Source organism: Anoplopoma fimbria, chromosome 22, assembly GCF_027596085.1.
Source record: "Anoplopoma fimbria isolate UVic2021 breed Golden Eagle Sablefish chromosome 22, Afim_UVic_2022, whole genome shotgun sequence".
Taxonomy (NCBI): Eukaryota; Metazoa; Chordata; class Actinopteri; order Perciformes; family Anoplopomatidae; genus Anoplopoma; species Anoplopoma fimbria.
The window spans coordinates 7,686,010-7,711,967 of record NC_072470.1 but is presented as its reverse complement, the minus strand read 5'-3'; the positions used below and the strand labels follow the sequence as shown (position 1 = coordinate 7,711,967).

The following is a 25,958-nucleotide window of genomic DNA, read 5'->3' as shown; positions in this document are numbered from 1 at the left end:
CCCTGCACTGAAGAGTTGAACTAGAGGCCCAGCACTTGAAATGAAGCCGTAAAACAGGCCAATTGATCGTGAGAGTGCCAACACACGTCTGTTTCAACACGCCAAAATATTGTTGCTTGTTTATGATGCGGTGCTGCTATATTAACAGACGTGTTAAATCAACAGATTATTGTGTTGAAACAACATAATTGTAAGATGCAGTCTCTCGCCTCACAATTTTGGAGTCTTCCGACCAGTCAAAGTGCTTTTCACCCTTTCACAGCCATTCATAATAGACATCTCAATTAAAGATGTATTTGTATACTTTTGTAGAATTTTAAAATCTACACCCTTGATATTGAAATTGATAAGTGAATGTTATTTAATGGTAGCCACAACAAATTGATGGCGTTAACTGCTACAATGTTAAACTAGGCTATGCTTTTTTACCAAGGCTAGAAAGGCATTTTTTTTTTCTATGTAATGGCTGGTTTGGTATTTGAATTAGCAAAATGATGGTTCAAATTTTTTATTACAAGTTATGGAAAAATGTTGTAAATATGCCTTTAGCTAAAGCTAGTGGCTGCTAACTCAGCAGCTAGCTTTAAGCAGAAGTAGCTATTGTTAGCTATTGTTAGCTGTCTTGTAAAGTGTGTACTGTGACACATACAGGCTTGTAAGAAAATATCAAGACACTTGAATAGTGCATAACATAACATAATCACTGTTTTTACTCAGACTTTGTATCTGTGTTCTATAAACTGACTACATTTAGATTGAAAAAAATGAAACATACCACTTTGCTTACAATATCACAATATATCGAGATATATATTGAACCCTGATATCATGACACACATTATATCGCTAGATTCTTGCCAACACACAGCCCTAGCAACAAAGAGAGCATTGAAGTGCAACGGCAGGTCAGGAAAAAAGCAAGCCAGGCAGTAACTTTGATATAAAGCCAGAATACACTAACTACACAGTCAGAGTAAAGGCCAAGGTGAAGTACTTGAAGACATTGTTGGGATACCTCGATCACAAACGGTGGTCAATAGAACTCAATCACTGACTACTTACTGCAGCATTAAATGGCACGTGAAGGTGGATACTTCTGCAGAATGTAGAGATACATAGATTGACCCCCGCGGTCACCGACACAGCTCCAAAGCGTCTGCAAACCTCCTCCAAGACTACAGAAGGCTGGATCTGGCCTCGGAGCCTTTTTCCTCCCTACTTTCCTCGACTACGTATTATCTATTAGTGAGCTAATGTTGAAATTACAGAGATTCCACGTGCACCGCCAAACCGGCGTTTTGCTCCCGGCCGTAGATCAAACACTTGGCTCCGAGAATACGATACCGCGAACAACCCCGACTTTAAAAGCTCTTAAACGAGACACGAGTCCAACAAGGATGTTATTTGTTTGTGTTGGGATCACACTGTATTAGGGAGAATAAACCAACAGTTATTAGATAGGATTGCCATATTGACGAAATGACAAAATACATCCTTTTTTGGATCCACATAACAGTATAATGGTGTCTACAAACCAGGCTGCTGTGAAATATAGCCTGGAGCCTAATTTTCCCTTATTTTGTTCAGTAGTCCTGACTTGTACATCTTCTCCTTGATAGTACTGCTTATATATTCTCAATATGAAAGCAGCCTCCCAGCTAATACAAAACTTTCCTCTGCTAAGCCTTTTGTCTGAGGGGTCCCCTGCTCGCTATGCTGGGGGGGGGGGGGGGGGGTTGACAGGCTTGCCAGCCCCTGCTAGACTCCCCTCGGCTAAAATGTTGTAAATTAACACAATTAGCAGATCGCCATTCTGCTAATTAGCCAGTGGCGTCTGCTGAGAGATGGCTGGAGAGGAGAATCAAGAGAGGAAATAGGAGTCTGGGGATTCCCTCCCTCCTCTGTGTTGTTACCAAACAAACACAGGGCCTCGGAAGAGAGAGCAAGAGAGTGTGAACGTGTATGTGTCTGCTTTTTTTTTGTGTGTGTGTGTGTGTGTGTGTGTGTGTGTGTGTGTTTGCAGTAGCATAAGTGGATGGGAGGAAGGGGAAGATTTGCTCCTCTATGAATGGATTTCATTGTGCTTTCCCCGCTCCACTCAGACAAACACACACACACGAACCAATTCTGAAGCAGGCACTCGCTCACCAGACCCCCAGCTGTGGATCCCTACATGCATCCGCAGCCAGTCAATAAGTCGGGAGGAAGCAGCCTAAATGACACCGATATTATCCTTTATTTGTGTGCACTAAGTCAAATCAAACGGGGTGTTCAATCTGCCGCGGCGGCTGTGATTTACGCCCCGTCCAGCCTTTGATGCCGCCACGGCTTTGATAGTGCGACAACGATGGAGTCGCCACGCAACTGTCAGTGTTTGCAGATGGCATTGGCTGGGATTAAAGGAAACAGTGGCTCTCAAGCCTCCTGAGGCAATAAAGGGGAGAGCCAGGTGAGTGTGTCTGAGATGAGATGGAGCAAGGAGGGAGGGGAGGGGAGGGGAGGGGAGGAGGCGAAGCAAGCACACACACAGGGAGTAAATAAGAGGAGGGGCGGCCACGAAGGAAAAGGGGGAATGAAAAAGGAGAGATATCGAAATAGATGGGAGTCAGAATAAAAAGGGAGGTAAAGAGAAATAAAGGAGGATCTAGGAGGAGGAGGGGGTGGAAAATGGAGGACACAAAAAAAAAAGCAAAGAAGAGAGGTGGGGGGGGGGTTGGGGGGACGAGGCGGCAGGGAGGCATGAAGAAGAGAGGTAGACAGGAAGGTAAAGAGAGCGGTGGAGAGAGAGAGAGAGAGAGAGAGGTCAAGGTGGAGCTGTGCAGACAGGAACTAAGCTTGAGACACAATGTGTTGTAATTCATTGCTCGTTGCAGCTCCTGTGCGCGCGCTCCCGTGTTTGTCCGTCTGGGTCAGTGGATGTGAGGCTCGTGTGTGTGTGTGTGTGTGTGTGTGTGTGTGTGTGTGTGTGTGTGTGTGTGTGTGTGTGTGTGTGTGTGTGTGTGTGTGTGTGTGTGTGTGTGTGCACGCCACGCCTGAGTGCAAGCATAGGTAGTTTTTTTTTTTTTTTTAAAAACGCCTGTGTGTCTGAGCACGGATGTGTGTGTGTGTACGTGTGTGATGAAAGCATCATGAGCAAAGGGGGGTGTGTGTGTGTGTGTGTGTGTGCGTGTGTGTGCGTGTTGCTTTGTGGTACTCTGCGAGGCGCATTTTCAAACCCATCTCCAGCCACCTCAGATGAGCCGGGGATTATAGAGTGACCCTCAATGCCTCTGTCTTATTGGTCTGGCCAGGGTGCATTAGGGCTGCCGCAACCAGCCATCCCACAATCCCTCTGTGCCGCACTATACCTGCCGACACCCACTCGTCTTAGGATCTGTAGAAATTAACACGAAACCCTCTCATAATATGTATCAGGAAGAACAATAGATAAAAAATAAAGAGCACCACGCTCACAAGCCTCCAGATGAATATCACCTTTTTAATTGACTGCCCTCCATCCAAGGCAATTTGAAGGTGTTGTCATTTTTAATTACTGCCTCAATGATTTTAGCGTGTCTTGTGTTCACGTGCATCTTTTTCTCCGTTTCTCCCAGGCTTAAAGATGCAGTGGACCCCGGAGCACAGCCAGTGGGCCGAACAGCACTTCGACATCTCCTCCACCACGCGCTCGCCAGCCCACAAGGCCGAGGCCTACAGGGCGGTGCCCGGCCACCTGCAGCGCTCGGCCGCCTACCAGTACGCCTGGGCCAATGACGACATCTCGGCCCTCACCGCCTCCAACCTGCTCAAGAAGTATGCCGAGAAGTATTCCGGCATCCTGGAGATGCCGGGCTCCTACTCGGAGGGCCCTGGGATGATGAACGGACGCAAAGGTGAATCGGAGCCCTGGCAGGACGGCGTCTACCCCATGAGCTGCATCCCCGAGGGGGTTTCCATCAGGAAGGGAGGGGTGGCGGCGGCCTCGGAGGTGGTGTCTGGCATGTGCAGCTCTCCGGGCCTGGCCTCCAGCACCCTAAGCGAGCCCAGCTACTCCAGCAGCAGCTGTGGGAGCCACACCGCCACCGCCCTCCACACCTCCTCCATGCCCTCTCAGGAATACGGCCCCCCATACGGCAGCTCCTACCTGCACAGTAGTTACAGCTCCCAGTCCGCCCCCGCCCCGGCGCTTCCCTCACCCCTGCACAGCTCTGGGCTCCTGCAGCCGCCCCCTCCGCCACCCTCCCACCCCACTTTAGTCCCAGCTTACAACGGAGGCTCCCCCAACTTGTCTAGTTATAATTACCCCCCAGCAGGCTACCCAGCTCAGAGCTCAGTCGGGCCAGGATACAGCCCTGGGGGAGCACCCCCTCCATCCTCATACCTCCCCTCAGGCATCGCTGCACCTACACCCCTTCCCCCCTCTTCTGCTTTACCTGGATACCCGTACCAGAGCCACAACCTGACCCCAATCGCCCCCACGCCTCTTAACAGTAGCTCCTCCAACTCGCTGAAGAGGAAAGCCTTCTACATGACAGGCCAAGGGGAGATAGACTCCGCTTACGGTAACTTCGGCTACAGCCAGTCCCGGAGCTCGGCTGAGAGCCCCATGTACAGGATAGCTGACAGCAGCAGCGCCAACGGAGGCTCCAACAGCGGCAGCGGCGGTGGATACGACAGAGGTGCTGAAAAGTCGTCTTTACCTTTTAATCCTCAGAAGCAGTCCACGATGTCCTCGGAGCAGCAGCAGAGGAAGTACAGCAGCCAGGCAACAGGTGGTCCGCTGACTCCACCGGCCTATGTCACCTCCACCCTGGGGGGTTCCCGCTCAACAGATTCCATTGCCAGCTTCACCTCCCCTTCCCTCAGTGAGCAAGGCGCTGATGACCACCGTCACCACCTCTCCTCATCCACTTCCTCCTCCCGGCCTGCTGAAGAGCAGCTCAAAACCAGTGACCCCCACCTCCTAGACATGGTTACCTCTGAAATTGTTCAGCAGGGGCCCCCAGTCGATTGGAGTGACATTGCAGGACTAGAACTGGCCAAGGCAACCCTAAAGGAGGAGGTCCTGTGGCCAATTCTTCGCCCGGACATGTTCAGCAGTTTAGGACCAGCCCCACGTTGCGTATTGCTGTTTGGCCCCAGGGGCAGTGGCAGGACGTTGCTGGGTCGCTGCCTGGCCAGCCAGCTGGGGGCCCCCTTCCTTCAGCTCAACGGCTCCACGTTGGCAACCAAGTGGCTGGCGGAAGGGGATAAAATCATCCGAGCGTCCTTCCTTGTGGCGCGCTGCCGGCAGCCTTCCGTACTGTTCATCAGCGAGGTGGACATGCTGCTGTCGGCCCACCTCAGCGAAGAGAGCCCCATCAATCGACTGAAGGGGGAGCTCCTCGCCCAGTTGGACTCACTTCTCATGGGCTCAGGTGAGGACGGAGGCAACCAAGTGTTGGTGGTCTGCTCCACGAGCAGACCCCAGGACATGGACGAAGGGCTGCGCAGGTACTTTGCTCGGAGGGTCCTTGTACCCCTGCCGGACGGCGGGGCCCGACACCAGATCGTGGGCCAGCTCCTGGCTCAATCTCAGCACAAATACTGCTTGAGCGAGGAAGAGCTGGCGCTGCTGGTCCAGCGTACCGAGGGTTTCTCCGGCCTGGACTTGGCCAGACTCTGCCAGGAGGCCCTTGTGGGTCTGTTACACGTCTCTGCACAGGGCATGGACATGTCGGGTATGATGCCCCGGGGACAGGTCAGGCCCCTCACCTACCAGGACTTCGAGAGTGTCTTTTGTAAATTCCAAGCCAGTATATCACAGAAAGAGATTGACACGTACACTGAGTGGAACAAAATGTTCGGCTGCAGCCAGTGAAAAGATAGATTCCGCCCTTGAGAAAAAAGAGGCATCCACAATTCCTCCCCTCAGGGCAGAAGCATTGTGCTGGAGGGAGAGGCACACAGAAGGCCAACACAAGCCCACTGAGTTCTCACAAGCAGGGTTTTAGACGCGCCGGGAGACCTGGTTTGATGAGACAACTGGCAGGTTTGCAGTTAATGAGCAAGACTTTTAATTTGAATGCTTGACACTCCAGAAAGCCAGGCATTGTTTACACATTGCAAGCAAGTTGGCTCCAGAAGAGACGCCCCAGTGTCTGTGTATATATATCGTTCTGTTCTTGTTCTTGAGATTTAGTTGGCTATCCAAGTGCCTGAAGTGGTGCTTTCTGATTTTCTTTTCTTTGTTAATTTGCTTCACGATCTACATTCATGGCATGAGCTGACGATTATTAAGAGCTTTAAAACTTCAGCAGCGAGTCTGAAAAACAGAGATTGGCAGTCGCCATCGCTGGCGGTCAGTCATTCTTTATTGCCCTGCCAGGAGCAGTAATGGGTCAGGGCGGCAGTAGTCTGGGCCCTGGCTAGCACTCATCTCTTCTGATCCCGTGTCTGCAAAACAAACAAACGTTACAAACAAAACTCAGGAAAGCGTTTGTGAATTGTATAGTACCTCAAGATATCTTGACGATAAAAAGCACTAAGATCTGAGGGGAGAACTCGAAGTTGGTTTGGCTTGGTTTAAGTTTAGCGAAGCAGTGTTAGCTGTACCTCGACTGGCTAGGATAAATAGCAAAGAGGTGACAATGAATGTAATAGATATTTTCTGGAATGATGGGACATAATCAAAAGCGAGAGACATTATTTCTTTTTTTCTTTTCCTCACAGCAGGTGCTTAAGTTACCTGTGTTTACTTGACAAATCCTGAAGCTTATGTCCATCACTTTTTTTTTTTATATAACATTTTTGGGGGGTTTCTGAGAGACGGGCAGGTGTTGTGGAGATGGGAGTTGTATATTTATTAAAACAACCATAATCAGCATTGTTTATACAAGCGATCTAGGCTTTATTGTTAGGCTGCATGGAGGCTCCATCAGTTTGTCAGCTAACTTCTGCGTATATTATCAGCTCATTTGTCATATTATTTAGTGAGTGAGGATGTTTTCTTAGACATGGCGGAACTTGATGCTAAAAAGTCCTGCAAAAAAATATTTTCTAAATCTACTTTTTGGGAAATACACTCATTTGCTTTCTTACCGAAAGTAGAAGATCCAGCTAGTGCGGTTAGTCAGTTAGCTTATCTTGGCATAAAAATCTGAAAACGGAGAACCAGCGAGCCTAGCTCGGTCAAAACGTAACAAAATTTGTTTTATATTTTCGCTTGTTTAATCTGTATGAAAGCTGAAGTCTTAAAACAACAATTTGTTGTTGTCATGTTATTTAGATATATATATATTCTCTGACATGGATAAATTTGATGCCAGAAACTCCCCCCCCAAAAATCTAAAGGAAGAGTTGGATAGTTTGGGAAATACACTCATTTACTTTCTTGCAGATGAGAAGATCCAGCTAGTGCCGATAGCCGGTCAACTTAACTCAGCATAAAAACGGAACCAGCTAGTCTGGCTCGGTCAGAACGTAACTAAATTTGTTTTTATAGTTCATATTGAAGACCAAAACATGAGAGCGGTATTGACATTCTCATATAACTCTCGGCAAGAAAGCAAATAACCATGTTTCCCAAAATCTCACACAACTCTTTTAGATCACAGTGATATCAAAGACAATTTACTGTATCTCTTTGTGCAAATTAAATGTTTGACTTAATGTCAGTTCACTGATTTCCCTGCTGGGGATCGATAAAGGTGTATCTTATCTTATAATTTCATCTAGTTTACTCCAGTTGGTTTCAGCCAGAAATGCTCTATTGGAAATCAGTAAGCAGCTCATCTATTGCGTTCAAGGAAAATCTGTATTTTTTATAACAAGGATTAAGGGAGCTCATTCCAGATATCCTCCCAGTTTTTAAGTTGGATTTGATAGGTGTCACAACCTAGATATGGAAATATGGATTTTGCAAAGTTGCCTTGTCACTCACGCTGTTCAGCTGCATTTGAACTGGATTATCTGTAGAATGGGATGCCAGTCCTATAATTTAAATTAGACAAGGTCATTCATCCAGCACATATCTTACATGCTTTTTTACAAGTGTGGAAAGTAGACAGTAAATTACTGTTTTTGCTCAAGGCCAGAGGTAATTTGATAATCGCAATTCTGATTGATTGACACCTCTGTAATGCAAATAGTATTATTGTTGTCCAACCAGCGGGTGTTCACAGACAACTAAACTTTAAAGACACTATTTTAATCAAGTTACAATCAAAAAAATGTTAACAAAATGACAACCCCAGACGTACTAATCCAATTCAAAAAGCTGTTTTTTTTTTTCCTCATCTGTAACTGTGTTGCTCAGTTTGAATTTTTCACATAATTACACAGATAAATGCATTTGGATACATACTTGAGTTGGCTAAAAAAGCTTTGTAACATGAGTGGGGAATTGTGGCACTGCTGTTAAAAGTCCTTCGTCCCTGAAGGTTATCTGTGTCCCATTGTGTCGCATTGGAATGTATTTTTTTTTGTGTGTCTCTCCTCCTTGTCACCGTGTAAGATGCCGTCCTTACAGCTCCACTGTTGTGTGACACAGCAGTGCTTATGGTAGTTTTAATGTCCGTGCACTGAAGCATTTTGTGTGTAATAATGTAATTTTGTTGAGGTTTATTTGCTTCGTCTGTCTGGTATTTATCCTGAAGGAGACCGATGATCAGTTTTTACACTTATATTGTACATCCTGCTTTTTCTTTTATATAAAGTAGGAGCTACATACTGTATGTACGAGGCACCGTCAGTGCAGCACCTGATGTGGGGTGGTGTTCGTGGGGCTGAGGGGGTGGGGTGGGGGTGGGGGTAGGGGGGTTCTGCTGAGCATCAGCAAAATTGACGGGGAAGGAAAGACAGCCAGGCGGTGTGGCGGCAGCACAAGAGGGGGGGAAAGGGAGAGTGGTCCGTCAGAAGAAGAAAAAAAAAAAACACCCTCAAAACAATCTGGACCAGAATTCCTTCTGTCAGCAAATCCTCTGGAGGGAGAGTCCCTTTAGAACAGAGAAACCTACTAATGCACTTCAGAGCACACAACAACAGCACAGGCTCCATGGCAGACGAACACAGAACGACTTGAAAACACCGCCGGTCGATGCTACGCTTGTTTGTTACGTGTTTTTGTGGTCCTTTCTTTTTTTGTGTCTTGACCTTTTTTTTTCTACATGGTGTTTAAATCTAGCTTTTTTTAAAAACCTTTTTCTTTAAATGGATGCTAGAATACTTCTTTAAAGCATTTCTACCTCATGGCTACAAAACACACGTGGTATTTGATTTATCCAAATGTCAGACATTTGTGGGAAAAAATGCATCGAAAAATAAAAACAAAAGAAAACGAAAAAATGAGAGTGGAGAGAATAACACCATGAAGTTTTGCGCAGTCTACCTCAGATGACTGTACTTAAAACATTGAGCTGATGGTGCAACCGCAGGCTGAAGCGTAGCCTTGTGTGTGTGTGTGTGTGTGTGTGTGTGTGTGTGTGTCTGTCACCGTGTGTCAGACGGGCCTAACACACACGCCTGATAACACCGACGTCAAAAAAGAAAAAAAACACACTCACAAGCGATTTGTGAGGAAGGGGAACGGTCGGGGTCGAGCTGAAAAGGCGACCCGGAAATGTATAATCCAATACATTTGCTTTAATCTTTTGTGAACTACTGTGGTTGTGCGCGTGTGAATGTGTATATACGTGGGCACACTCTTCTGTTTTTTATTTAGTGTGTTTGAATTTTATAAATTGTTAGTATATATAACACACTTGCACAACTTTAAAACCAGAGTGTAACGTGTTTTTTCTGTTGTACATACCTATACATACAATACAAATGCACCACTTGTTTATATGTGTGAATATGTTGCCATACTTGCAGTCAATGTATTTTCATGTAATCTTAGGTACAAGCAGCAACGAACGATTCATTAAAGACATTTTCTTGGGAGATTATATCTTGTACGTCCTTTGTTTTTTTTACGTCACGTTACTGGTCCGAGAATAATAAAAAAAGATTAATTACAGAATTTATTTATCAGTAGAATGGAAAATATATGTATTGTCCTGCCAGAAAATAGCCCAGCTGAAAAATCGTCTTAATGAGCCTTGAGTTAGTCACCCTTGTGTGCAATTATAAAATCATCCGTGTTGCGCAGGAAGCCGGCGCTGTCGCTTTCTCTCATTAAAATGTAACAATTCATTTCTCTTGCTGTGGCGGAGAGTGGCAAGACCAAAACATTAAAGCATTAATTATCTTCCTCCATCACAAAGAATTTGGATTACGCGAGCGCTCTTAATGAAAATGATGTGCATTAGCCCACTACATTTTCCAAGGTATCATTATATAGCTGGCAGTGAGGTGTGGGAAGCTGCTGTATAGCCTCTATAATTACCCATGGAAACTCGAAAAACGAAGGGGTTAGAGTGCAGCAAGGGCTGCTGTTTTTTCTTTATTTTCCCACTTTGAAACATGCTATAGCCATGATCAGGAATTATCTGTGACAGAAGCTTTTTCTTTTTTGTCTATCACATGTTAAGCTGTTTTTCTTACAGAGTTTGAGGCAACCAGCAAGAAGAGATGTGATCATGTTCTTCACCTTTTTTTTGTTGTTGCTGTGAGCTTTATAAAACTGAAGCAGCAAACTGGTAAAGCTGCAGTTGGTCTCAACTTGGCAGAGGGGGAGCAATACAGGAAATATCATCCACGATTTTTTATCCAAATCAGGGTGCAGACTTTTTTAGGTTTTACGTTTTTCCAGCAGTATAAAGGCCCATGTGCATGCGTTTGCACCCGGAGGGTCATCCGGCACAACGCCCCTGTGTCCCCTTCACTTTAAAGGGCCCCTACTCCGTAAGCTTTGCCTCGCACCTCGGCACACTCTTTGCACGACAATTAAAATATGCTAAGCGATCATTTTCCTTAAGTAGTCTTAAATGTGCAATCCGTTCAAATATGAGAGGAAATTGCCCCACAGCTCGCAAAAAAAAAGAAAGAAAGAAGGAAACCAGAGGTGGTTGAACAGGGGTTGGGGGGGGGGATAAAGCCGGAATAAATTATGCAAATAACACAAAGGACTTTACCACTTAAAAGCCTAATTTTCCTATAATCAGCACACTGTCGCCTGATATTTCCCCCCCCACCACCTCTTATTAAAAGTGACTGTTCTTTTTGCCGATCATCAGATGGCTCTATCTGTCACTGGTCTGTGAAATGACTGCGGGCCACACTAAATGCTAAAGCATTTTTTTTTCTCTCCTTGCCGGAGCTTTTAGATGATGGTTACATTCCCACACAAGTAATTATGCGTCGGGAGAGAGTCCAGAAATAAGGTTTAATTATACAGTAATCGCCCGTGATGGACACCGGGAAGCGGTGAGTACAGCCAGACTGCAATCCATCACTGACAAAACCTCTGGCCGGTTTTAATTCCTCCTCATTTGCATCCTAACCTCCACACCAAGTTGCGCAAACGCCGTTAAATGTTAATGGGAGCTGTCTCGCCACTCAAAATGAATGCTTAAGCCATTTTTGAGTCACTTTTCTCCCCCCGCCTCCCCACTCCCTCTCATCTCTTGTCCTCTCTTTATCTAGCTACCTCTATAACCCACTCCCTTTCTTTTATTCCCTTTCCAAAGCCAATGTCTCTGTGCCATTCTCTCCTTTGCTGTCATCCGTCCTCCCAATCTCTCTCTCCCTCCCTCTCTCCCTCCCTTCTCGCAGGCCTCGCTGTGGAGGAGGCACAGAACGGTCACTGATGCACTAATTGGGAGCAACACTTACAGTTTTATCTCCCCCCACCACTAATGGCGATCCACGCGGAAGCAACTCACCTTAGGAGAGAGGGATGGGTGGGGGTAGGAGGTGGTGGAGGTGTGTGTGTCGGAGGGGGGTTGAGAAATTCCTCCATGCAGACCGCGGCGCAGACTCAGTGTGAGATTGGGCCCTCAAGCCATCACGGTTAATCCATATCCCGCAGGACCTCGGACTCAATTCCCTGCTTCATTAATTGAAAACGATGGCGTTTTTTTCTTTTTTTTGTGTGTGTGTGTGTGTGGTGTGAGTGAATAAAACAAGGACCCATTTTTGAAAAAAGAAAAAAATATCATTTTGTCTGGTTTTGTTCCTGAAGTAGCTGCAGTCTCATTACGCCTCTGCGCTGCATTTTCCCCAAAAATGTGCTATCATCTCCGTCTTGATTGTCTCCGCAGCGTCGGCAGAGATAAATACACAACGGGCGCTTTGCTTCGCTGCGCTGATGCCAGGACTGTTTTTTTTTCGAATCATTTGAAGTCTTATCAGCCTTTATGGAAAAATAAAAGCCTTCGCCTAATAAACTGTTCCGCGGGCTTTGGGAGAGTAGCGCGTAAACACCTTTTTTCTCCCGACAACGCCATCATTAGCGCGTCTTGTTCAATGCTTTACACATAATTGGAATCAACATCTATTGTTCGTGTTCTTGACCTTCCACTTGTTTTCCAGCAGACACTCAGAAACATTGTATTACTGCTGAGAGGGAATCTTAACTAGGAGAACACATGCTAAGTGCCTTTGCTTTCTTTTATCAGGGGCACGTTGCTTCACTTTGAATACAACTTGAAAACCCATACCTTTTCTGATTTAATGATAATAATCACGTTGTGTATTCTCACATACCATTTGAAATTAATCACATTGTCTATTTACTCTCACATGCTGTTGACATCTGTCCATGCAGGACAATAGTATGGTAAACAGAGTGCAGTACAATGGTCCATTACAGATAGTAGTTCAGTAATTATACTGCTTAAGGGATAGAAAACAAGTGCACTTAATACTTTTATTTTAGCCATGAATAAAATTACTACTGAAAAACCCAGAATTATCACAAACTCTGCAGTTTTTCAGCTCATTGTTTTAGTTTTCCCGCCCGCAACTTTAATATTTTAGTTCACTCTCTCTTTAGCTCTTATTTACTCATGTTTACAAGCAGTAGAAGGCAGCTTATTTTAGTGTTAAAGCCCTACAGACCCACTGTTCACTACCTGTTCACGCAGGTTACACAGGTAGAGCAAAATATTTCCATCGGGAGTTGGTGGAGACCAAAACAGAGCTAAAAGAAGAGTAAATATTGCCCTTTTAATTATCCGGGGGACACAAAACACAACTCCAAACGAATGCTTATGTTAACCTGTATCTCTAGGCAACAAATCAGTAGCCATAAGTGACAAATATGGGAGAATATTTCATGACACTCAGAGCATTAATATAGCAGCAAACAACTATCTGCGATGTTAAGATATAGTGGAGTAATATCTCCCTGAGCAGACAATAAGTGTGTTGTAATCAGAGGTTTCCAGAAGTATAATGCCAACCTTCCTGTTACGCCTCGGGTCAACGCTGTTACCACTAACAGAACTGTTGCCGGCTTAGCCAGCGCCATGTTGAAGTGTTTCAGTGTTTGCTATACAGTAATATCTGTAACGTTAGCTACCTCTTGAGCGTACTAAATTGAACAAGAGTGCATTTTATGCTCATTGTTTTTGGCCCCCTGTTATTGGTTTTATTACATATTATTGATTTCTATTAGTGATGCGTAACGTGCTAGTAGAATCTTAATGTCATAGCTGGTTAGGTGGCGCTAGCTTTAACTACTTTATATACTGTTGGAGGCTTTAATCAATAGCGCATTATATTCTATGTGTGTTTTACGTAAAAAAAATCTGCAAACTAACTGTCAGATCCTTGTGAAATGAAGGGTAGTAGAAATATGTAATATCATAAAATGAAAGTGTAGTACTTGAGTACATGTACTTTTCAACAGTACTATTCAGTACCGGATCCACTGGTAGAATAAAGAAACAACGCTGAGCTCTGCATCGGCTGAAGATGAAGATGTCTTAGAAACTGAAATTGGCTTCCCATTTTGCTGATGCGTAGAGATCCTGTGTGGTTTACAAGACCATCTCCCATGCAAATGGTGGTCTTGATTATGCTAATATATTATTATGTTAATGGTCTTCCATCCTTAATAATGCATGATGTTGGCATATTGATAACTCATTGCATTTATTGTCATGCAAATGATATGTTGGAGGTTCATTAATTGACACTTATCAGAGATTCTAAAACACAAGGGAATGGCTCTGATTTGGTGGAAAATAATAATAAAAAATGTGATTGAATACCACACTCATTCATTCTTATCTAAAAGGTGTCGCTCACTATTCCAGATCAGAGATGTTCTTTAGGTTTTAACAGCTGGCTGCTATCAATCCAGCTCCTCTCTTGAGAGGCTCCCGTATGCAGCCTTCATCCAGATTCAGGTCCATTTGATCGCTAACGGCAGAGCCAGACGTGAGTCATCCTCACCAACCGATGCCCGCCTCCCTCGGCAGAGAAAAAAACTTAAAACGAGCCCGATCTGGCGTCACAGGAGGGTACCTTCACAAACGCTCTTGCTATTTTTTTCCTTTTTTTTTGTCCCCATCGTGTTGTCAGATCGGCGGGCGCTCGCGGAGCGTTCACAGGCACTCGGGGACGGGCTGTCGTGTTAGCGGTGAGTGGCAGACCGACCGACTGACAGCCGGCGAGGTTGTCTCTGGAGGATTCCTGCTAAAGGAGGTGTTGCTGAGTGAACTATCGGGGACTGTGATGTGCATTAAGCTGTGCACGAGACCTCTACAAAGACAAGTTTTTTTTTGAGAGTAAATGTGGTGTCTCTTTTTTTATTATTATGAGAGATTCATTAGCTGTCTACCTTCTCTCAGATCATTAATCATCAAAGCCTTTCATCTCTCTAGACAGTGATGGACGGGTTGAAATAACTCGATTCCTGCCTCCATGATTGATTTTGTTACAGCGCATACTGTACCATCATATGATCCCCTTTTTTCTTTTTTCTCCTTTACTGCAAGGAAAATCCCTCACCACTGAACTCCCTCTTTTTTGTCCTCCACAGTGTGCTAGAGGTGTAGTTCCCTACGTGATTTTCTCTCGGCTATAATGCCACATCGCGTATAACTGCCGATGGAGACATCCAATTAGTAGCCAGTCAGGCTGTGTTAGCTTAGTTAAGAACACACACCTACGCGCACACACGTGTCGCAGATGTATAAACACACACACACACACACACACACGGGTGGGAGGAGGGAGGGAGGGAGGGGGAAAAACGCACACAACCACTTGCTGTTTCCACATGAGTACACTCGGTGGTAGATGGGGGGGGATGGGAGGCCTGAGATGTGAAGAGAGAGCGGGGATCGTGGCGGCGGCTGCAGCGGTGGTGGTGGTGGTGGTGTGGTGGCAATCTCACCCAATCATGTGTGCCGGGAATGACTTCATTAGGGAGGCCCTGTAGAAGTCCGGTGCCTGGGAATTGCGTTTGCGCCGGGGATTGGAGGGCGGAACGGAGCGGCGGGAGTAGAACGGGGAATGAGTCCTGAATCCCTCTTTTTTTTTTATCTGGCGTGTGTGATGGAGAGATCCAAATCAACAGCTGTCAGTCAGGTGGGCCCCAGGGCGAAGGCCTCCGGCGGAGGGGGAGGGGGAGGGGGAGGACGGGGCTGAAGGTGGGATGGAAAGGGGAGGGATGGCGAGGACAGGGTCTGACTGATGGGGTGAGTGTCAACCCTGGGTTCCTCCACAGGTCTGTCGCATCATCTCCTGGATCAAACAGGTTGGTGATTTGCATGTTCAGAAATCTACAAAAATATGGTCTGGGCTCACATTTATCAAACTGCTTCATGAAAGATAAAAAGTAAAAACCGTACACTCTTATTCCTACTTGCTAACTTCAGAATATTATTGATTTATCATATTTCTTCTTTATTAAAGAGATGGTCATTTCGGACAACGATTTGCAATTTGATTTGATGGAAAGTTCCCCCTTCTACACAAATATAAGTAACAAATAAAAATAAATGACAAGTTTCCCTTCAAGTTCAAGATACATTTTGTGTAATAATGATGAAAAGTGGTAATAAAAGTGGTAGCTTGGAGAATTTCATCATCAAATACTGGCCCAGTCGGCGTGAAGTTGTGGAAAAACAACAAGCTGTGTTTGTTTATGTATTGATTTTCAATTACATTCAGTGCAGATATATAAATAAATATATATGAGAGAGAAGTTCTATCGTTACCGTGCATTTCCCAGAAACCCCTCTCTGTTTGGTTTGTTTATATTCCCGAGGATACATAACAGTGCTCATTACTGTATAAAAGCAGGCCATTATGTAAATTGTATACGTAATCGTTGTCTTATCCCTGTAATAAACCGAACAAACTCACCCCCCCCACACACCCGATTTATGCTCAGAAATGAGGGTGGAGTGTGTTTTAGCCGCCTGCGAAGGTCACTCCCGATTGAGAAGTTTGTCCCAATGCGATGACATCAGCAGTCTGCAAAACCGTTATTGGCCCTCGCTGAGCGTCCGCCACGTCCGAACTGTCTGAAATTACGGAGGGGGAGACAAAAAAAGAAAAGAAGAGAACACAGCCACCGCTCTGCCAGAAATGATTGCCTCCGAGGTTTCTTTTTTTTTTTTTTATTTCCTCCTCTCCCATCTCCCCTTGTTCACCCATGCCTTTCCTGTGCCTCCCCTCCTTCGCCGCCGCCGCCGCCACCAACAACACAACAGCACAACTCATATCCCCATCCCCCCACTGTCTTTCTGCCTCACATGCTCGTACTGTAGGAGGCAAGCTGCCAGATGTGTGTAAGCTTCAAGGAAATAAGGAAGGGGAGGGTGGGCGGGATCTGGATTTAATGACATTAAACATGCTTTTTATGCTCAATAAGAGGCCCGTATTATGATTGATCCAAGACAGTCAGCGCTTAATCTAGACACAAATGGAATCGTCCGTCACTGAGTCTATTGAGTCATCAATATCCGCTGTAGTTATTCCTCTTTTTTTCTTTCCCCTTACCCTCCTGGATCGTTTACAGTGAGTAATCATCTGTCTGGTCGCACAGCGTCTCGGGGGTTTGATCGGATAGCGCTTTTGAACACCGGCGGAAAAAAAAAAAAAAAAAATGCCTGACAATCCAACAAGCCACTCACTGAAGATTGAGAGGGCCCCATTATGTCGGCCGCCCGTGGCCATATCAGAAGGCTTTTTTCCCTCTCTCCTCCCTCCTCTCCCGCCTCTACATAACACGCGGCGGTAAATAAATCACAGCTCCCGACTCTGCTTATCGATCGGCCTCCGCTGCGAGCTCCTTCTTTTTTCTTTTTTTTTTTATATATATCTCTTCCACGTCTGCTCGCTCTTCTCCGCGGGATGAATTGTTGCTTTTGTGTATTGAGGAGGGGCGAGATTGTCAAAACACAAGAGGTGCCGTGTCAAAACAAAAAAGAAAAAAGGAGATGGAGGGAGAACGGAGAGAATACGCTCCCCGACTTGCATGACCCCGCTGTGACGCCGCATACTTAGCCTCGATTAGGGCTCCATATTAATAGGAAATAATTTCAATTAGTGGCAGCGTTTGCGTTTCGCTTTCCTGGAGGGAGGCCCGTGTCCTGCTGGGACTCCTCTATTGGTGCCATTGTTTCGGGCAAGATCAATTAGTTACAGAGAAGTAATTGGAGCCTTTCTGAAGACTTTATTTAACCGAGACATCCAGCTCAATTAAGTAAAGCTTCGCCGGTGCACAGAACATTCATTCCAAAAAGTGACTCAATCATCGATTGGGTAAATTAAGATCATTGTGCTTTTAAAACTAAGACAGTTAAATAGACCAGATCCTCCTGCTCCAGTAACAACATTTTCCCCATAATGGCAAACTAATTAGCAAAAGATCAAAAGTGAAATAAGTGAATATATCAAACTGATCCATATAAGTCATACATAAAGATTGTATCCATATAATGTTTTACTCCCTTACTGCTGGGTTCATCACAATATGCAACATTCTGTCACCATAAAAATAAAAGTAGCGCAGACGTCGTTTTCTGTAGTACTAAAGTAAATAGAGATGTATTGTCGTTAAGTTGTTATGGTGATGACACGTGATATAGGGGCCATAAACTGTTCAGCTCGCCGAGATGAGACCAAAGCAGCTCCGGAGTCGGATTAATGGCTAGTTAGCTAGTAAACTAGGAGCCTCAGTAAGAAGATGGGGAGTGAAAAACAGTTTACATTACAATGTATCCCGCTCTGACCATCCTGCTACGTCGATTTGAATGTAATGCCCTTTCTACCTCCTTTTTTATTACTACGTCTGTCACATTCTGCCTGTGTCCTTTTATCCAGCCACACTCCAACCCCATTCTCTACCTGTTAGACTTTTCCACGTGCACCAGTCACCTTACTCCCTCATAGACCTGCTCACCTGTTTCCATTTTCCCTCATCAGCCATGCAGTATATGACCGGCCCATTTCCACTCACTCTCTGCCAGTTCGTCACGCCTGTGACTTGAACATTAGCTTTAAGCTGCCAGAACATGAACCTCACTCTGATTCTACTTTCCATGTGTTACAGGTCCTGTAATCCTGTACATACCTTCAATGTGGCAATAATCATTAAACGTCTGCATCATCTTAATCAATCTGGGATGTATTAGACGTATTTAATGGTGTTAAGTGAAAAGCTCATAAAACAACACACTATTATTAAAAGTGGACATTGTATTTTTGCAATCCAAAATAGTAATGAGTCTTCCATGTTGTGAAATAATCTCAATTCGGGTAGTTTTCCAGTTAAACTCCAATACAGTTGTGCTCGGGATGGCTCCAGATCAAGATTAAAGAGATTCCCAATAAATCCTTAACACAAAAGCTTTTTTTACCCAGAAGTTTTACAAAAGGGAATAGGCTACACCTGTTTAAAATGCATAATCAAAATGTAATTTAAAAGCCAACAAAAGGTCATTACACTCTAGTATGTGGTTTACAACCAATGGCAACGTCCACTGCCAATGAATTTGGTGGCGTGCCCTTTACAAGGCAGAAAATAGGGGTGTAAGGGTCAGGTTGACGTCTTTTTACAAACCTTAACCACAGTATTACCCTAACCCTAGCCAAGTGTAATAGTGACCCAATTATAGCCATATCTTAACCCTGCTACAGTTGCCATACACTTATATTGTAGAAAGAAGGAACTAAAAATAATCCTTATCCGGTTGAGTATAAATTCAGCAGATTGGATAAGGCATTTCAAAGGACTCAAATGTGATAAGTGGAGTCAATACCAGATTCATATTTGATGAAAATGGTATCAAACCCCAATTCCAGTAATGCTACAATCCCTGTGCATCTGTGAAAGGGTTAAGTAAGGTGGGTTCCCGAGGCAGAAGACGTCCTATGACTAGCAATCAGCGCTAATAAGATCCATCTTCTCTTAAAAGACTCGGCGAAAAGCCCTAAATCCATTCGGAAACACATTCAAAGGGGAGATAGGAAGGAGCCGTGTGCTGTGATGTTTTCATGGCCCTCTCTCTCTCTCTCTCTCTTTTTTCTCTCACCCCTCTCTCTTCCACTTCATTATCATTCCCAGGTTATCCCGGCAGCCAAGTGAATCTGGAGCACAAATGAATTAAGGGAGAATTAAGGGGGCCTGTGCAAAGTGAAGCCTTTCCAAATCTCGGCACAGATGAAAGGTTGGACCTGCTCAAACACGTGCTCACATGCTCACACACACACACACACGTCCACACACACACACACACACACACACACGCACACACACACACACACACACACACACACACACACACACACACACACACACACACACACACTCTACCTCTATGTGTGTTATTTAGCAGTAGATTTCGTGGATGTCAGTGAGTGTTTGTTGGGAGTGTTTGTCCTCACCTTGCTTCTGGGAATGGTGCCAAGCACAACTTCCTGCAGTCCTCGGCCGAGGCAACACAATGGCGCTTAACGTAGCACGGCATAATATATCAGCTGGGGGAAAAAGTTTTTCAAAGAGAGGACAAAGAAGTATGCATTCCCTTCTACCGAAACATATACAGCTGCAGTATATTGTACCTGTACGGTATATGAACTGATGTTGAATATATCAATTGCGCATAATGTGTCAAAATGCAAATGATAGTCTAAAGTAGGAGATATGGTGTATATTTCCCCTCTGCATATGATGTGGAGGACACAGCAGACATGTTTGACATTGAAATTGTTCGGTGAAATGTGACTTTCCCTCCAACAACCTCAGTTACACTCCCAGCTGATACAAGTGATGCAAGTTTTCTAACATGAGAAAGACTTTTTCCAAATATATGATTGAGTTGCCTGAACCCAACGTTTTGAAACCACCTAGTTGAAACGCAAAATGTTAACTGGTAATATAATCAGTATTCTCTTGGACTTAGAGGGTTTTAATGATCTCAAAAGTTTACAATCTACAATCTACCCACACATTAGTCTTTTTTTTTAAGGTGGCAAATGAATTAAGACAAAGAAAATGTACTTAAAGTGGCCAGTGTGTAGAATTTCGGGGGTTTATTGTGTTAATTATTGTACAATCAACAGGACAACCAAAATACTGGCTCTAGAAAGAGACTTTCATGTTTTTACATAACCTGAAGGCTACTGTATTTCTTGTGAAACTGCGGTAACGTGAGCCGTAGAGTGCGAAACCGTGATACCGTTATCCGCTGTCTGACCTCCCGAAGTAGTGTTGTTATGGTAAAGATGGCCACTGAGTGAGGTGAACGGCGTTACCACACTTTTGCACTAAGCGGCTCACGTAACTGCAGTCTTGGGAAGTGAGTAGTTAGTGGAGGGGTACAATCAGTTAATGTTGATTTAAATGAATACATCAAATGAGATTTATAGATAGTAGGGAGCATTTGGTGGCTAGTCCAATATTTATTCCGAAATTTACACTCTGCTCTGGTCTCGTATTTCTAGAATCCTGCCTATTGTCATGGTTTTACCGGGTTTTAACCAAGCAAAAATAATTGCAAATCTTTTACACTATTGACAATATTATTTTTAAACAGTTTCAGTTTTCTTGTTGAGCTGTCAAATGTACTGTCTTAGTTAAAAATATCCAATGAAATAGAATAATCTATGACACTAACTTCCTCAGAAGTATATTTCAACCTATGGCCAATAGGTGGCAGTGCAGCGACTCTGGAGTTGTATGTGCGCACGCAACTTCTTCCCATTTCCCGGGAAAACTTTTAATTAAGACTCCACAGATCTGCCTGCGTCATCATTTATTCCTGTTTTCTCAGGTTAGTAATGTGTAAATACAAAATAAACACGATTTAAATAGAGAAGATTTGTGTTTCATGTATTTGTTTAGTAGCTTAAATGATAAATATAGCAGTACATTCCCATGGGTTTTCTGGCTCCTGCACATCATAATATTTGCAAATAACGAAGTGATTTAAATCTGTATGTTCAATGAGTTGTGTCACACTGAGTATGTTGGTTAAATGTGACCGAAAGATGTATATAAGTGCCTGTTTGTTAGCCTGTGTAAGCGCTCGTTTGTCGCATTGTTAGAGGGCGCCGCCATTTTGAATTATCCTTGTCACGTGGGTCCATTTTGATTGGCTGGAGTGATTAAGTGGGGAAAGTGAATGTAGAGTGTGAATGTTCCTTATTTAAGTTGTTGCACATTTATAATGTGATTTTAAGATAAGATAAGATAATCCTTTATTAGTCCTGCAGTTGATATTTACAGGATTACAGCATCAAAAATAAGTATTATAAATAAGCAAATGAGCAATAAAAAACAGTAAAAAAACAGTAAAGAACAGTAGAGAATCCACAGTAATATTATATATACAGACAGAAATTATTATAAATATTGTATTGCACAGTGTATTAGTGTATTAGTGTCAATGCACTTGAAAAAAATATGTAATAAACATAGCCCGGGAAAACTTTTAATGAAGACGCCACAGATCTGCCTGCTTCATCATTCATTCCTGTTTTCTCAGGCACACATCATCTGTATTCAGGCTCTCTAAAACTGAGACCTGTAACATCAAGCTCCAATATTTGGAGTTTAAAGGGCTGAATGTGAAAAGTAGGGGTTTTTTATGCTTTTCCTTCACGCTCTTGCCTCTGCCTTGACATGCTGTAGTTTGTAGTTTTTAAATGATATTTCTACACTGGTAACATTTCAAGCCTTCAGCTTTCCTTTGTTTTGATTTAATATAATCTGTTCGGTTATTTCCCCACTCGTTATCATCTCATCTCCTAATCATACAATCGTCTCATGGAGGTGGGGGAAAAAGCTGTTTCATTGATTGTGCGAGGATGCGGATTGATCCGGCTAAATTTGCATGGGAATCCATTCCGTTTTGAGCCGAGAGATCATAATCGATCAGGCGGGATAAAGCCTGTATCTGGCCCAGCTCGCCTTTCAAAGGTTAAGGTGAAAATTAATTTGCCTGTTCGTTAGTTACATTTCAATCCTGTAATTAAGTCTTGCAAATGATTAAAATGTAAAACAATGGAGCAATGAATGTGACTTTGATTGCTTGTTTGTTTTATTCGATAACATGATCTGTTGGCCCGATGACCGTGCAGAATCCTAATGAAGGGGAGTGAGCTGCTGGCTTACAGAAACCCTTCCTGCAACAAACAAATATATATTAAAAATAATAATTTTGATTTGTTGTGACTTTTTTTTTTTTGCAACAATGCTCCAAATTTTACGTCAATTGTTCTTTCTGAACAAAAGGTGGCTTTCAGGACTTTTTAAATCCCCCCAAAAATGAATTATTTGTATTACCATTGACACAAAATTAAAACTGTTCTATAGATGTAAAGAGAGCGTTAACATTTAAAATCCCGCATCCTGCAGATTTCATTATATTTTTTAACAGAATTAAATATTGATAGGGCTGAAGTGTATTAGGTGGATCTGCATCCAAATAGATTGAATCAATAACATATTTGTATGTCTCTTAATTATGTAGCTGGAGCCAGCAGGCTGTTAGCGTCACTTAGCATAATTGCTGAAAGCAGCTAAGGGGAAATTAGCTTGAATTAAAAAGAATTAACCAACGTGAAAATACCCTAAACTCTTAACGGGGCATTCTGCCACCACAGAAACAACTTATGTTAGGCAACAAAACTACTAAGTTAAGTTTAAGTTTGAGAAAATCATGACTTGGGTTCAATTAAATAGGCTATGTTAGTTTTGTAACTTAACCGGTCTCCTCAGTGAAGTTACGTGTTTGACCACCCTGTCCTCCTCCCTACGCAGTCTTTGATTCAAACGTATTCCTGTGAATTTCCATAGGAATAGTTTCTGTAGGGTCGACATGTCATTTGAATACATTGCTGTACGTGCCACCACCACAATTTACATTATTCTGTGAGATCAGACTTTAATCGACATGTCATAAATTTAACTTAAATCCCTACAACACAAGCAGACATGTAAGTGTTGAGGGTGCACCGATTGTATTTTTTATTTGATTGAGCCATGCTAAATGTAGCTTAATATTTAGGTATGACGTTGCTCATCTTTCGACAAAAAAATGTATTGTACTGTATCGAATATTGTTGCTTCTTTTTCTTTCCACACAAACTGTTAACCTGCATTCAACAAAGAGTGCTTGAAAGTGATAGATTAACACTACTCGGACTACAAAGAGAAACAGAACGCTCCCGATGACGAGATCTTGCCCAGTTGCCCACAGTCTCTACATGTGAATGCAATATCTGTAGTAATTATATAAGATGTAGCTAATAAACAAAAACTAAATCAATATTTTGACTAGAACATTCAAGGCTCATGGTGTGTTTTTCCGAGCGGGTGGGGGTATTTCATCAGCTTCTCAAATACTGGGATGAAACTGGTATCGACTGCTGGACAAACGCCACACTTTTGCGAGGAAGTACTCCACAGTGGTTGTGCAACTGTGCATGTCCGTGTGTGTGTGTGTGTGTGTGTGTGTGTGTGTGTGTGTGTGTGTGTGTGTGTGTGTGTGTGTGTGTGTGTGTGTGTGTGCGCGCAAGCTCGAAGCCTTCTGGACAGGGCCGAGGGTGAAGGGGAATGCTAACACACTCTCCTTGTCAGCGGCAAGGGTAATTACTCCTGGCTGAAATTACTCAACATTTGTTTATAAGCTCCCCTGAGCACACTGTAAATAGATTGTCTGCTCAAAACCCAATGCCATTGAAGCCCCGCTGTCCCCGGCAAACATTACACACTCACACACCAAGCTTTAACTTCAATGCCATCTTCACCTCTTCGCACTCATTGAGCAGGAATCTTTTTTATTTCCTTTTCTTTAATAAGTTAGTTTTGTTAAAGACCTTGGCATAGCTTAATGTCGCAGCACTCCTGTCGTGTCGAGTGACTTTTATTCACCCACTCGTTGGAACGTTTCAGTGGGCTACTCGGCTAGAGCCCTTGATGTTTTTCACTCGTATAACTTTGCATGTGGTCGAGTTGAATCTATTAAAACCAGCATTGAGCTCTGCTTTGCCGCCCTTTTCATGGCTTTCCACTTTCCCTATCTCTCCCATCTCTCAATCCCTCCCTCTTTCTGTACCAACAAAGCCGAGATCTTTTTTAGCATGCATAAGGAGAAAATGGGGGGGGGGACGAAAGCACTTCAAGTCAAGGTCCATCCATGTAGTTATTGTATGAGATGGTTCCTGTCAAAGATGACAGTTTGAAACACTTGACCCACAAAAATGAATTCTTGGCCAGGGCCAAGTGACAGCCCGAAGTAATTCATTCTTTTGAAATGTTTAGGGAGATGGAGAGAGAAGTGAGGAGAAAGGCGGTGGCATGGAGAGCGATGGAGCGAGACAGAGAGATGGAGAAGGGCAGGAAAGAAGACGACCGAAATAAAGAGAGTTAAAGAAAGGGGCGATAAACAAAAATCATGATGAGGTGAGATAAATAAATGAAAAGTGATAAAGTTTCACTGTTAGCATTAGCTGCAGTAGCCTGCTAGCTACAGCCGGCATTATAATTTGTGGCATTTGTCAATTCAGCCGACTAAAATCCACAATTAAAAATGAGAGGCTGAGTTTGTCTACTTATGTCTGAAATAAAAAAAAAAAAACATTGTTAAAAAGTAACAATGATTATTCATCTAGAATCTACTGTTGTAAGCCGCATTTGTGTTGCGCTTAAGAGGAAAGCTTGACATTGTGTGTGCGAGACGAAGGCAGAGACTCAGACATGAAAGAAACAGAAATGTTACAGAAAGTGGCAACTGCAAAAAAAGTGATTGGAGGAGGAAGGGTTAGGTCTACGCGCAAATATGACAAACTTTTTTTACTAGGATGTGAATTTAAAACATATTAGATTGTTATGTTAGAGTCAGCTGAGATTGAGTTTTCAGCAGCTGACGAAGTTCCTCCGTTATCGCTTGCTTGCTACAGCTTTTAGATTCTAATCACGCCATTTGTCACTTGAGCTGACAAAATTCACAACTTTGTTCTAAGAATGCAGTTTATCTACTAAATTATAAAGCCATTTTTTAAATAGGTTACTAAATGATTATTTATGATGTAACTGTTGTAAACTGCATTTGTGTTGCGCTAGTGAGGAAAGCTTGACAGGAGAGTAAGAGGTGGAGGCAGAGAAGAAAAGCAACGGAAAGAAGATGAGAGAAACAAATAGCAAGAGTTTAACAAAGTGGCATCTATTTAATTTAACAACAGCTTTTTACAAGGTTCTTGATTTATAGTATGCCACCTTAAAACATTTAAAAGTAAGCCAGAGAGTTTTCAAACAAATTACTGTTAGCTTAACATTGCTAGCAATAGTTAAAAGAATCAACATGCTTTATTTGTCATTAAAAAAACCCATAAAGACCAGAAGCTGATGTTTATTCGATGGTTAATCTACCACCACTATCATTGTCTGCATCTGTGCTGTTTGAGAATTAAAGGCTTGACACTGACAGTGATAAGAGCAAGGCAGGGAGATGGAAATCAATGGAAAGAAAGGCAAGAGAAACAAAGAGAGCAAGCGTTGTAGAAAGTGGCATCGGCGAGAAAACGGAACGAGATAAATAAACAAAAAAAAATCAAGGCGTCTTATTAATCTACAAGAGCTCCAAGGTGGA

The 25,958-nt window shown here is 43.5% G+C and overlaps 1 protein-coding gene across 1 annotated transcript in view; it reads left to right on the top strand.

Annotated features, from left to right (window-relative positions):
* LOC129111951 (fidgetin-like) overlaps positions 1-5,893 on the top strand; it is a 29,160-nt gene extending 23,267 nt beyond the window's left edge. Inside the window, exon 2 of the mRNA XM_054624115.1 lies at positions 3,594-5,893. Within this exon, the coding sequence (XP_054480090.1) occupies positions 3,594-5,839 (2,246 nt within the window). The 3' untranslated portion in view covers positions 5,840-5,893. The remainder of the gene's footprint in view (positions 1-3,593) is intronic.
* Positions 5,894-25,958: the final 20,065 nt, after the last annotated feature.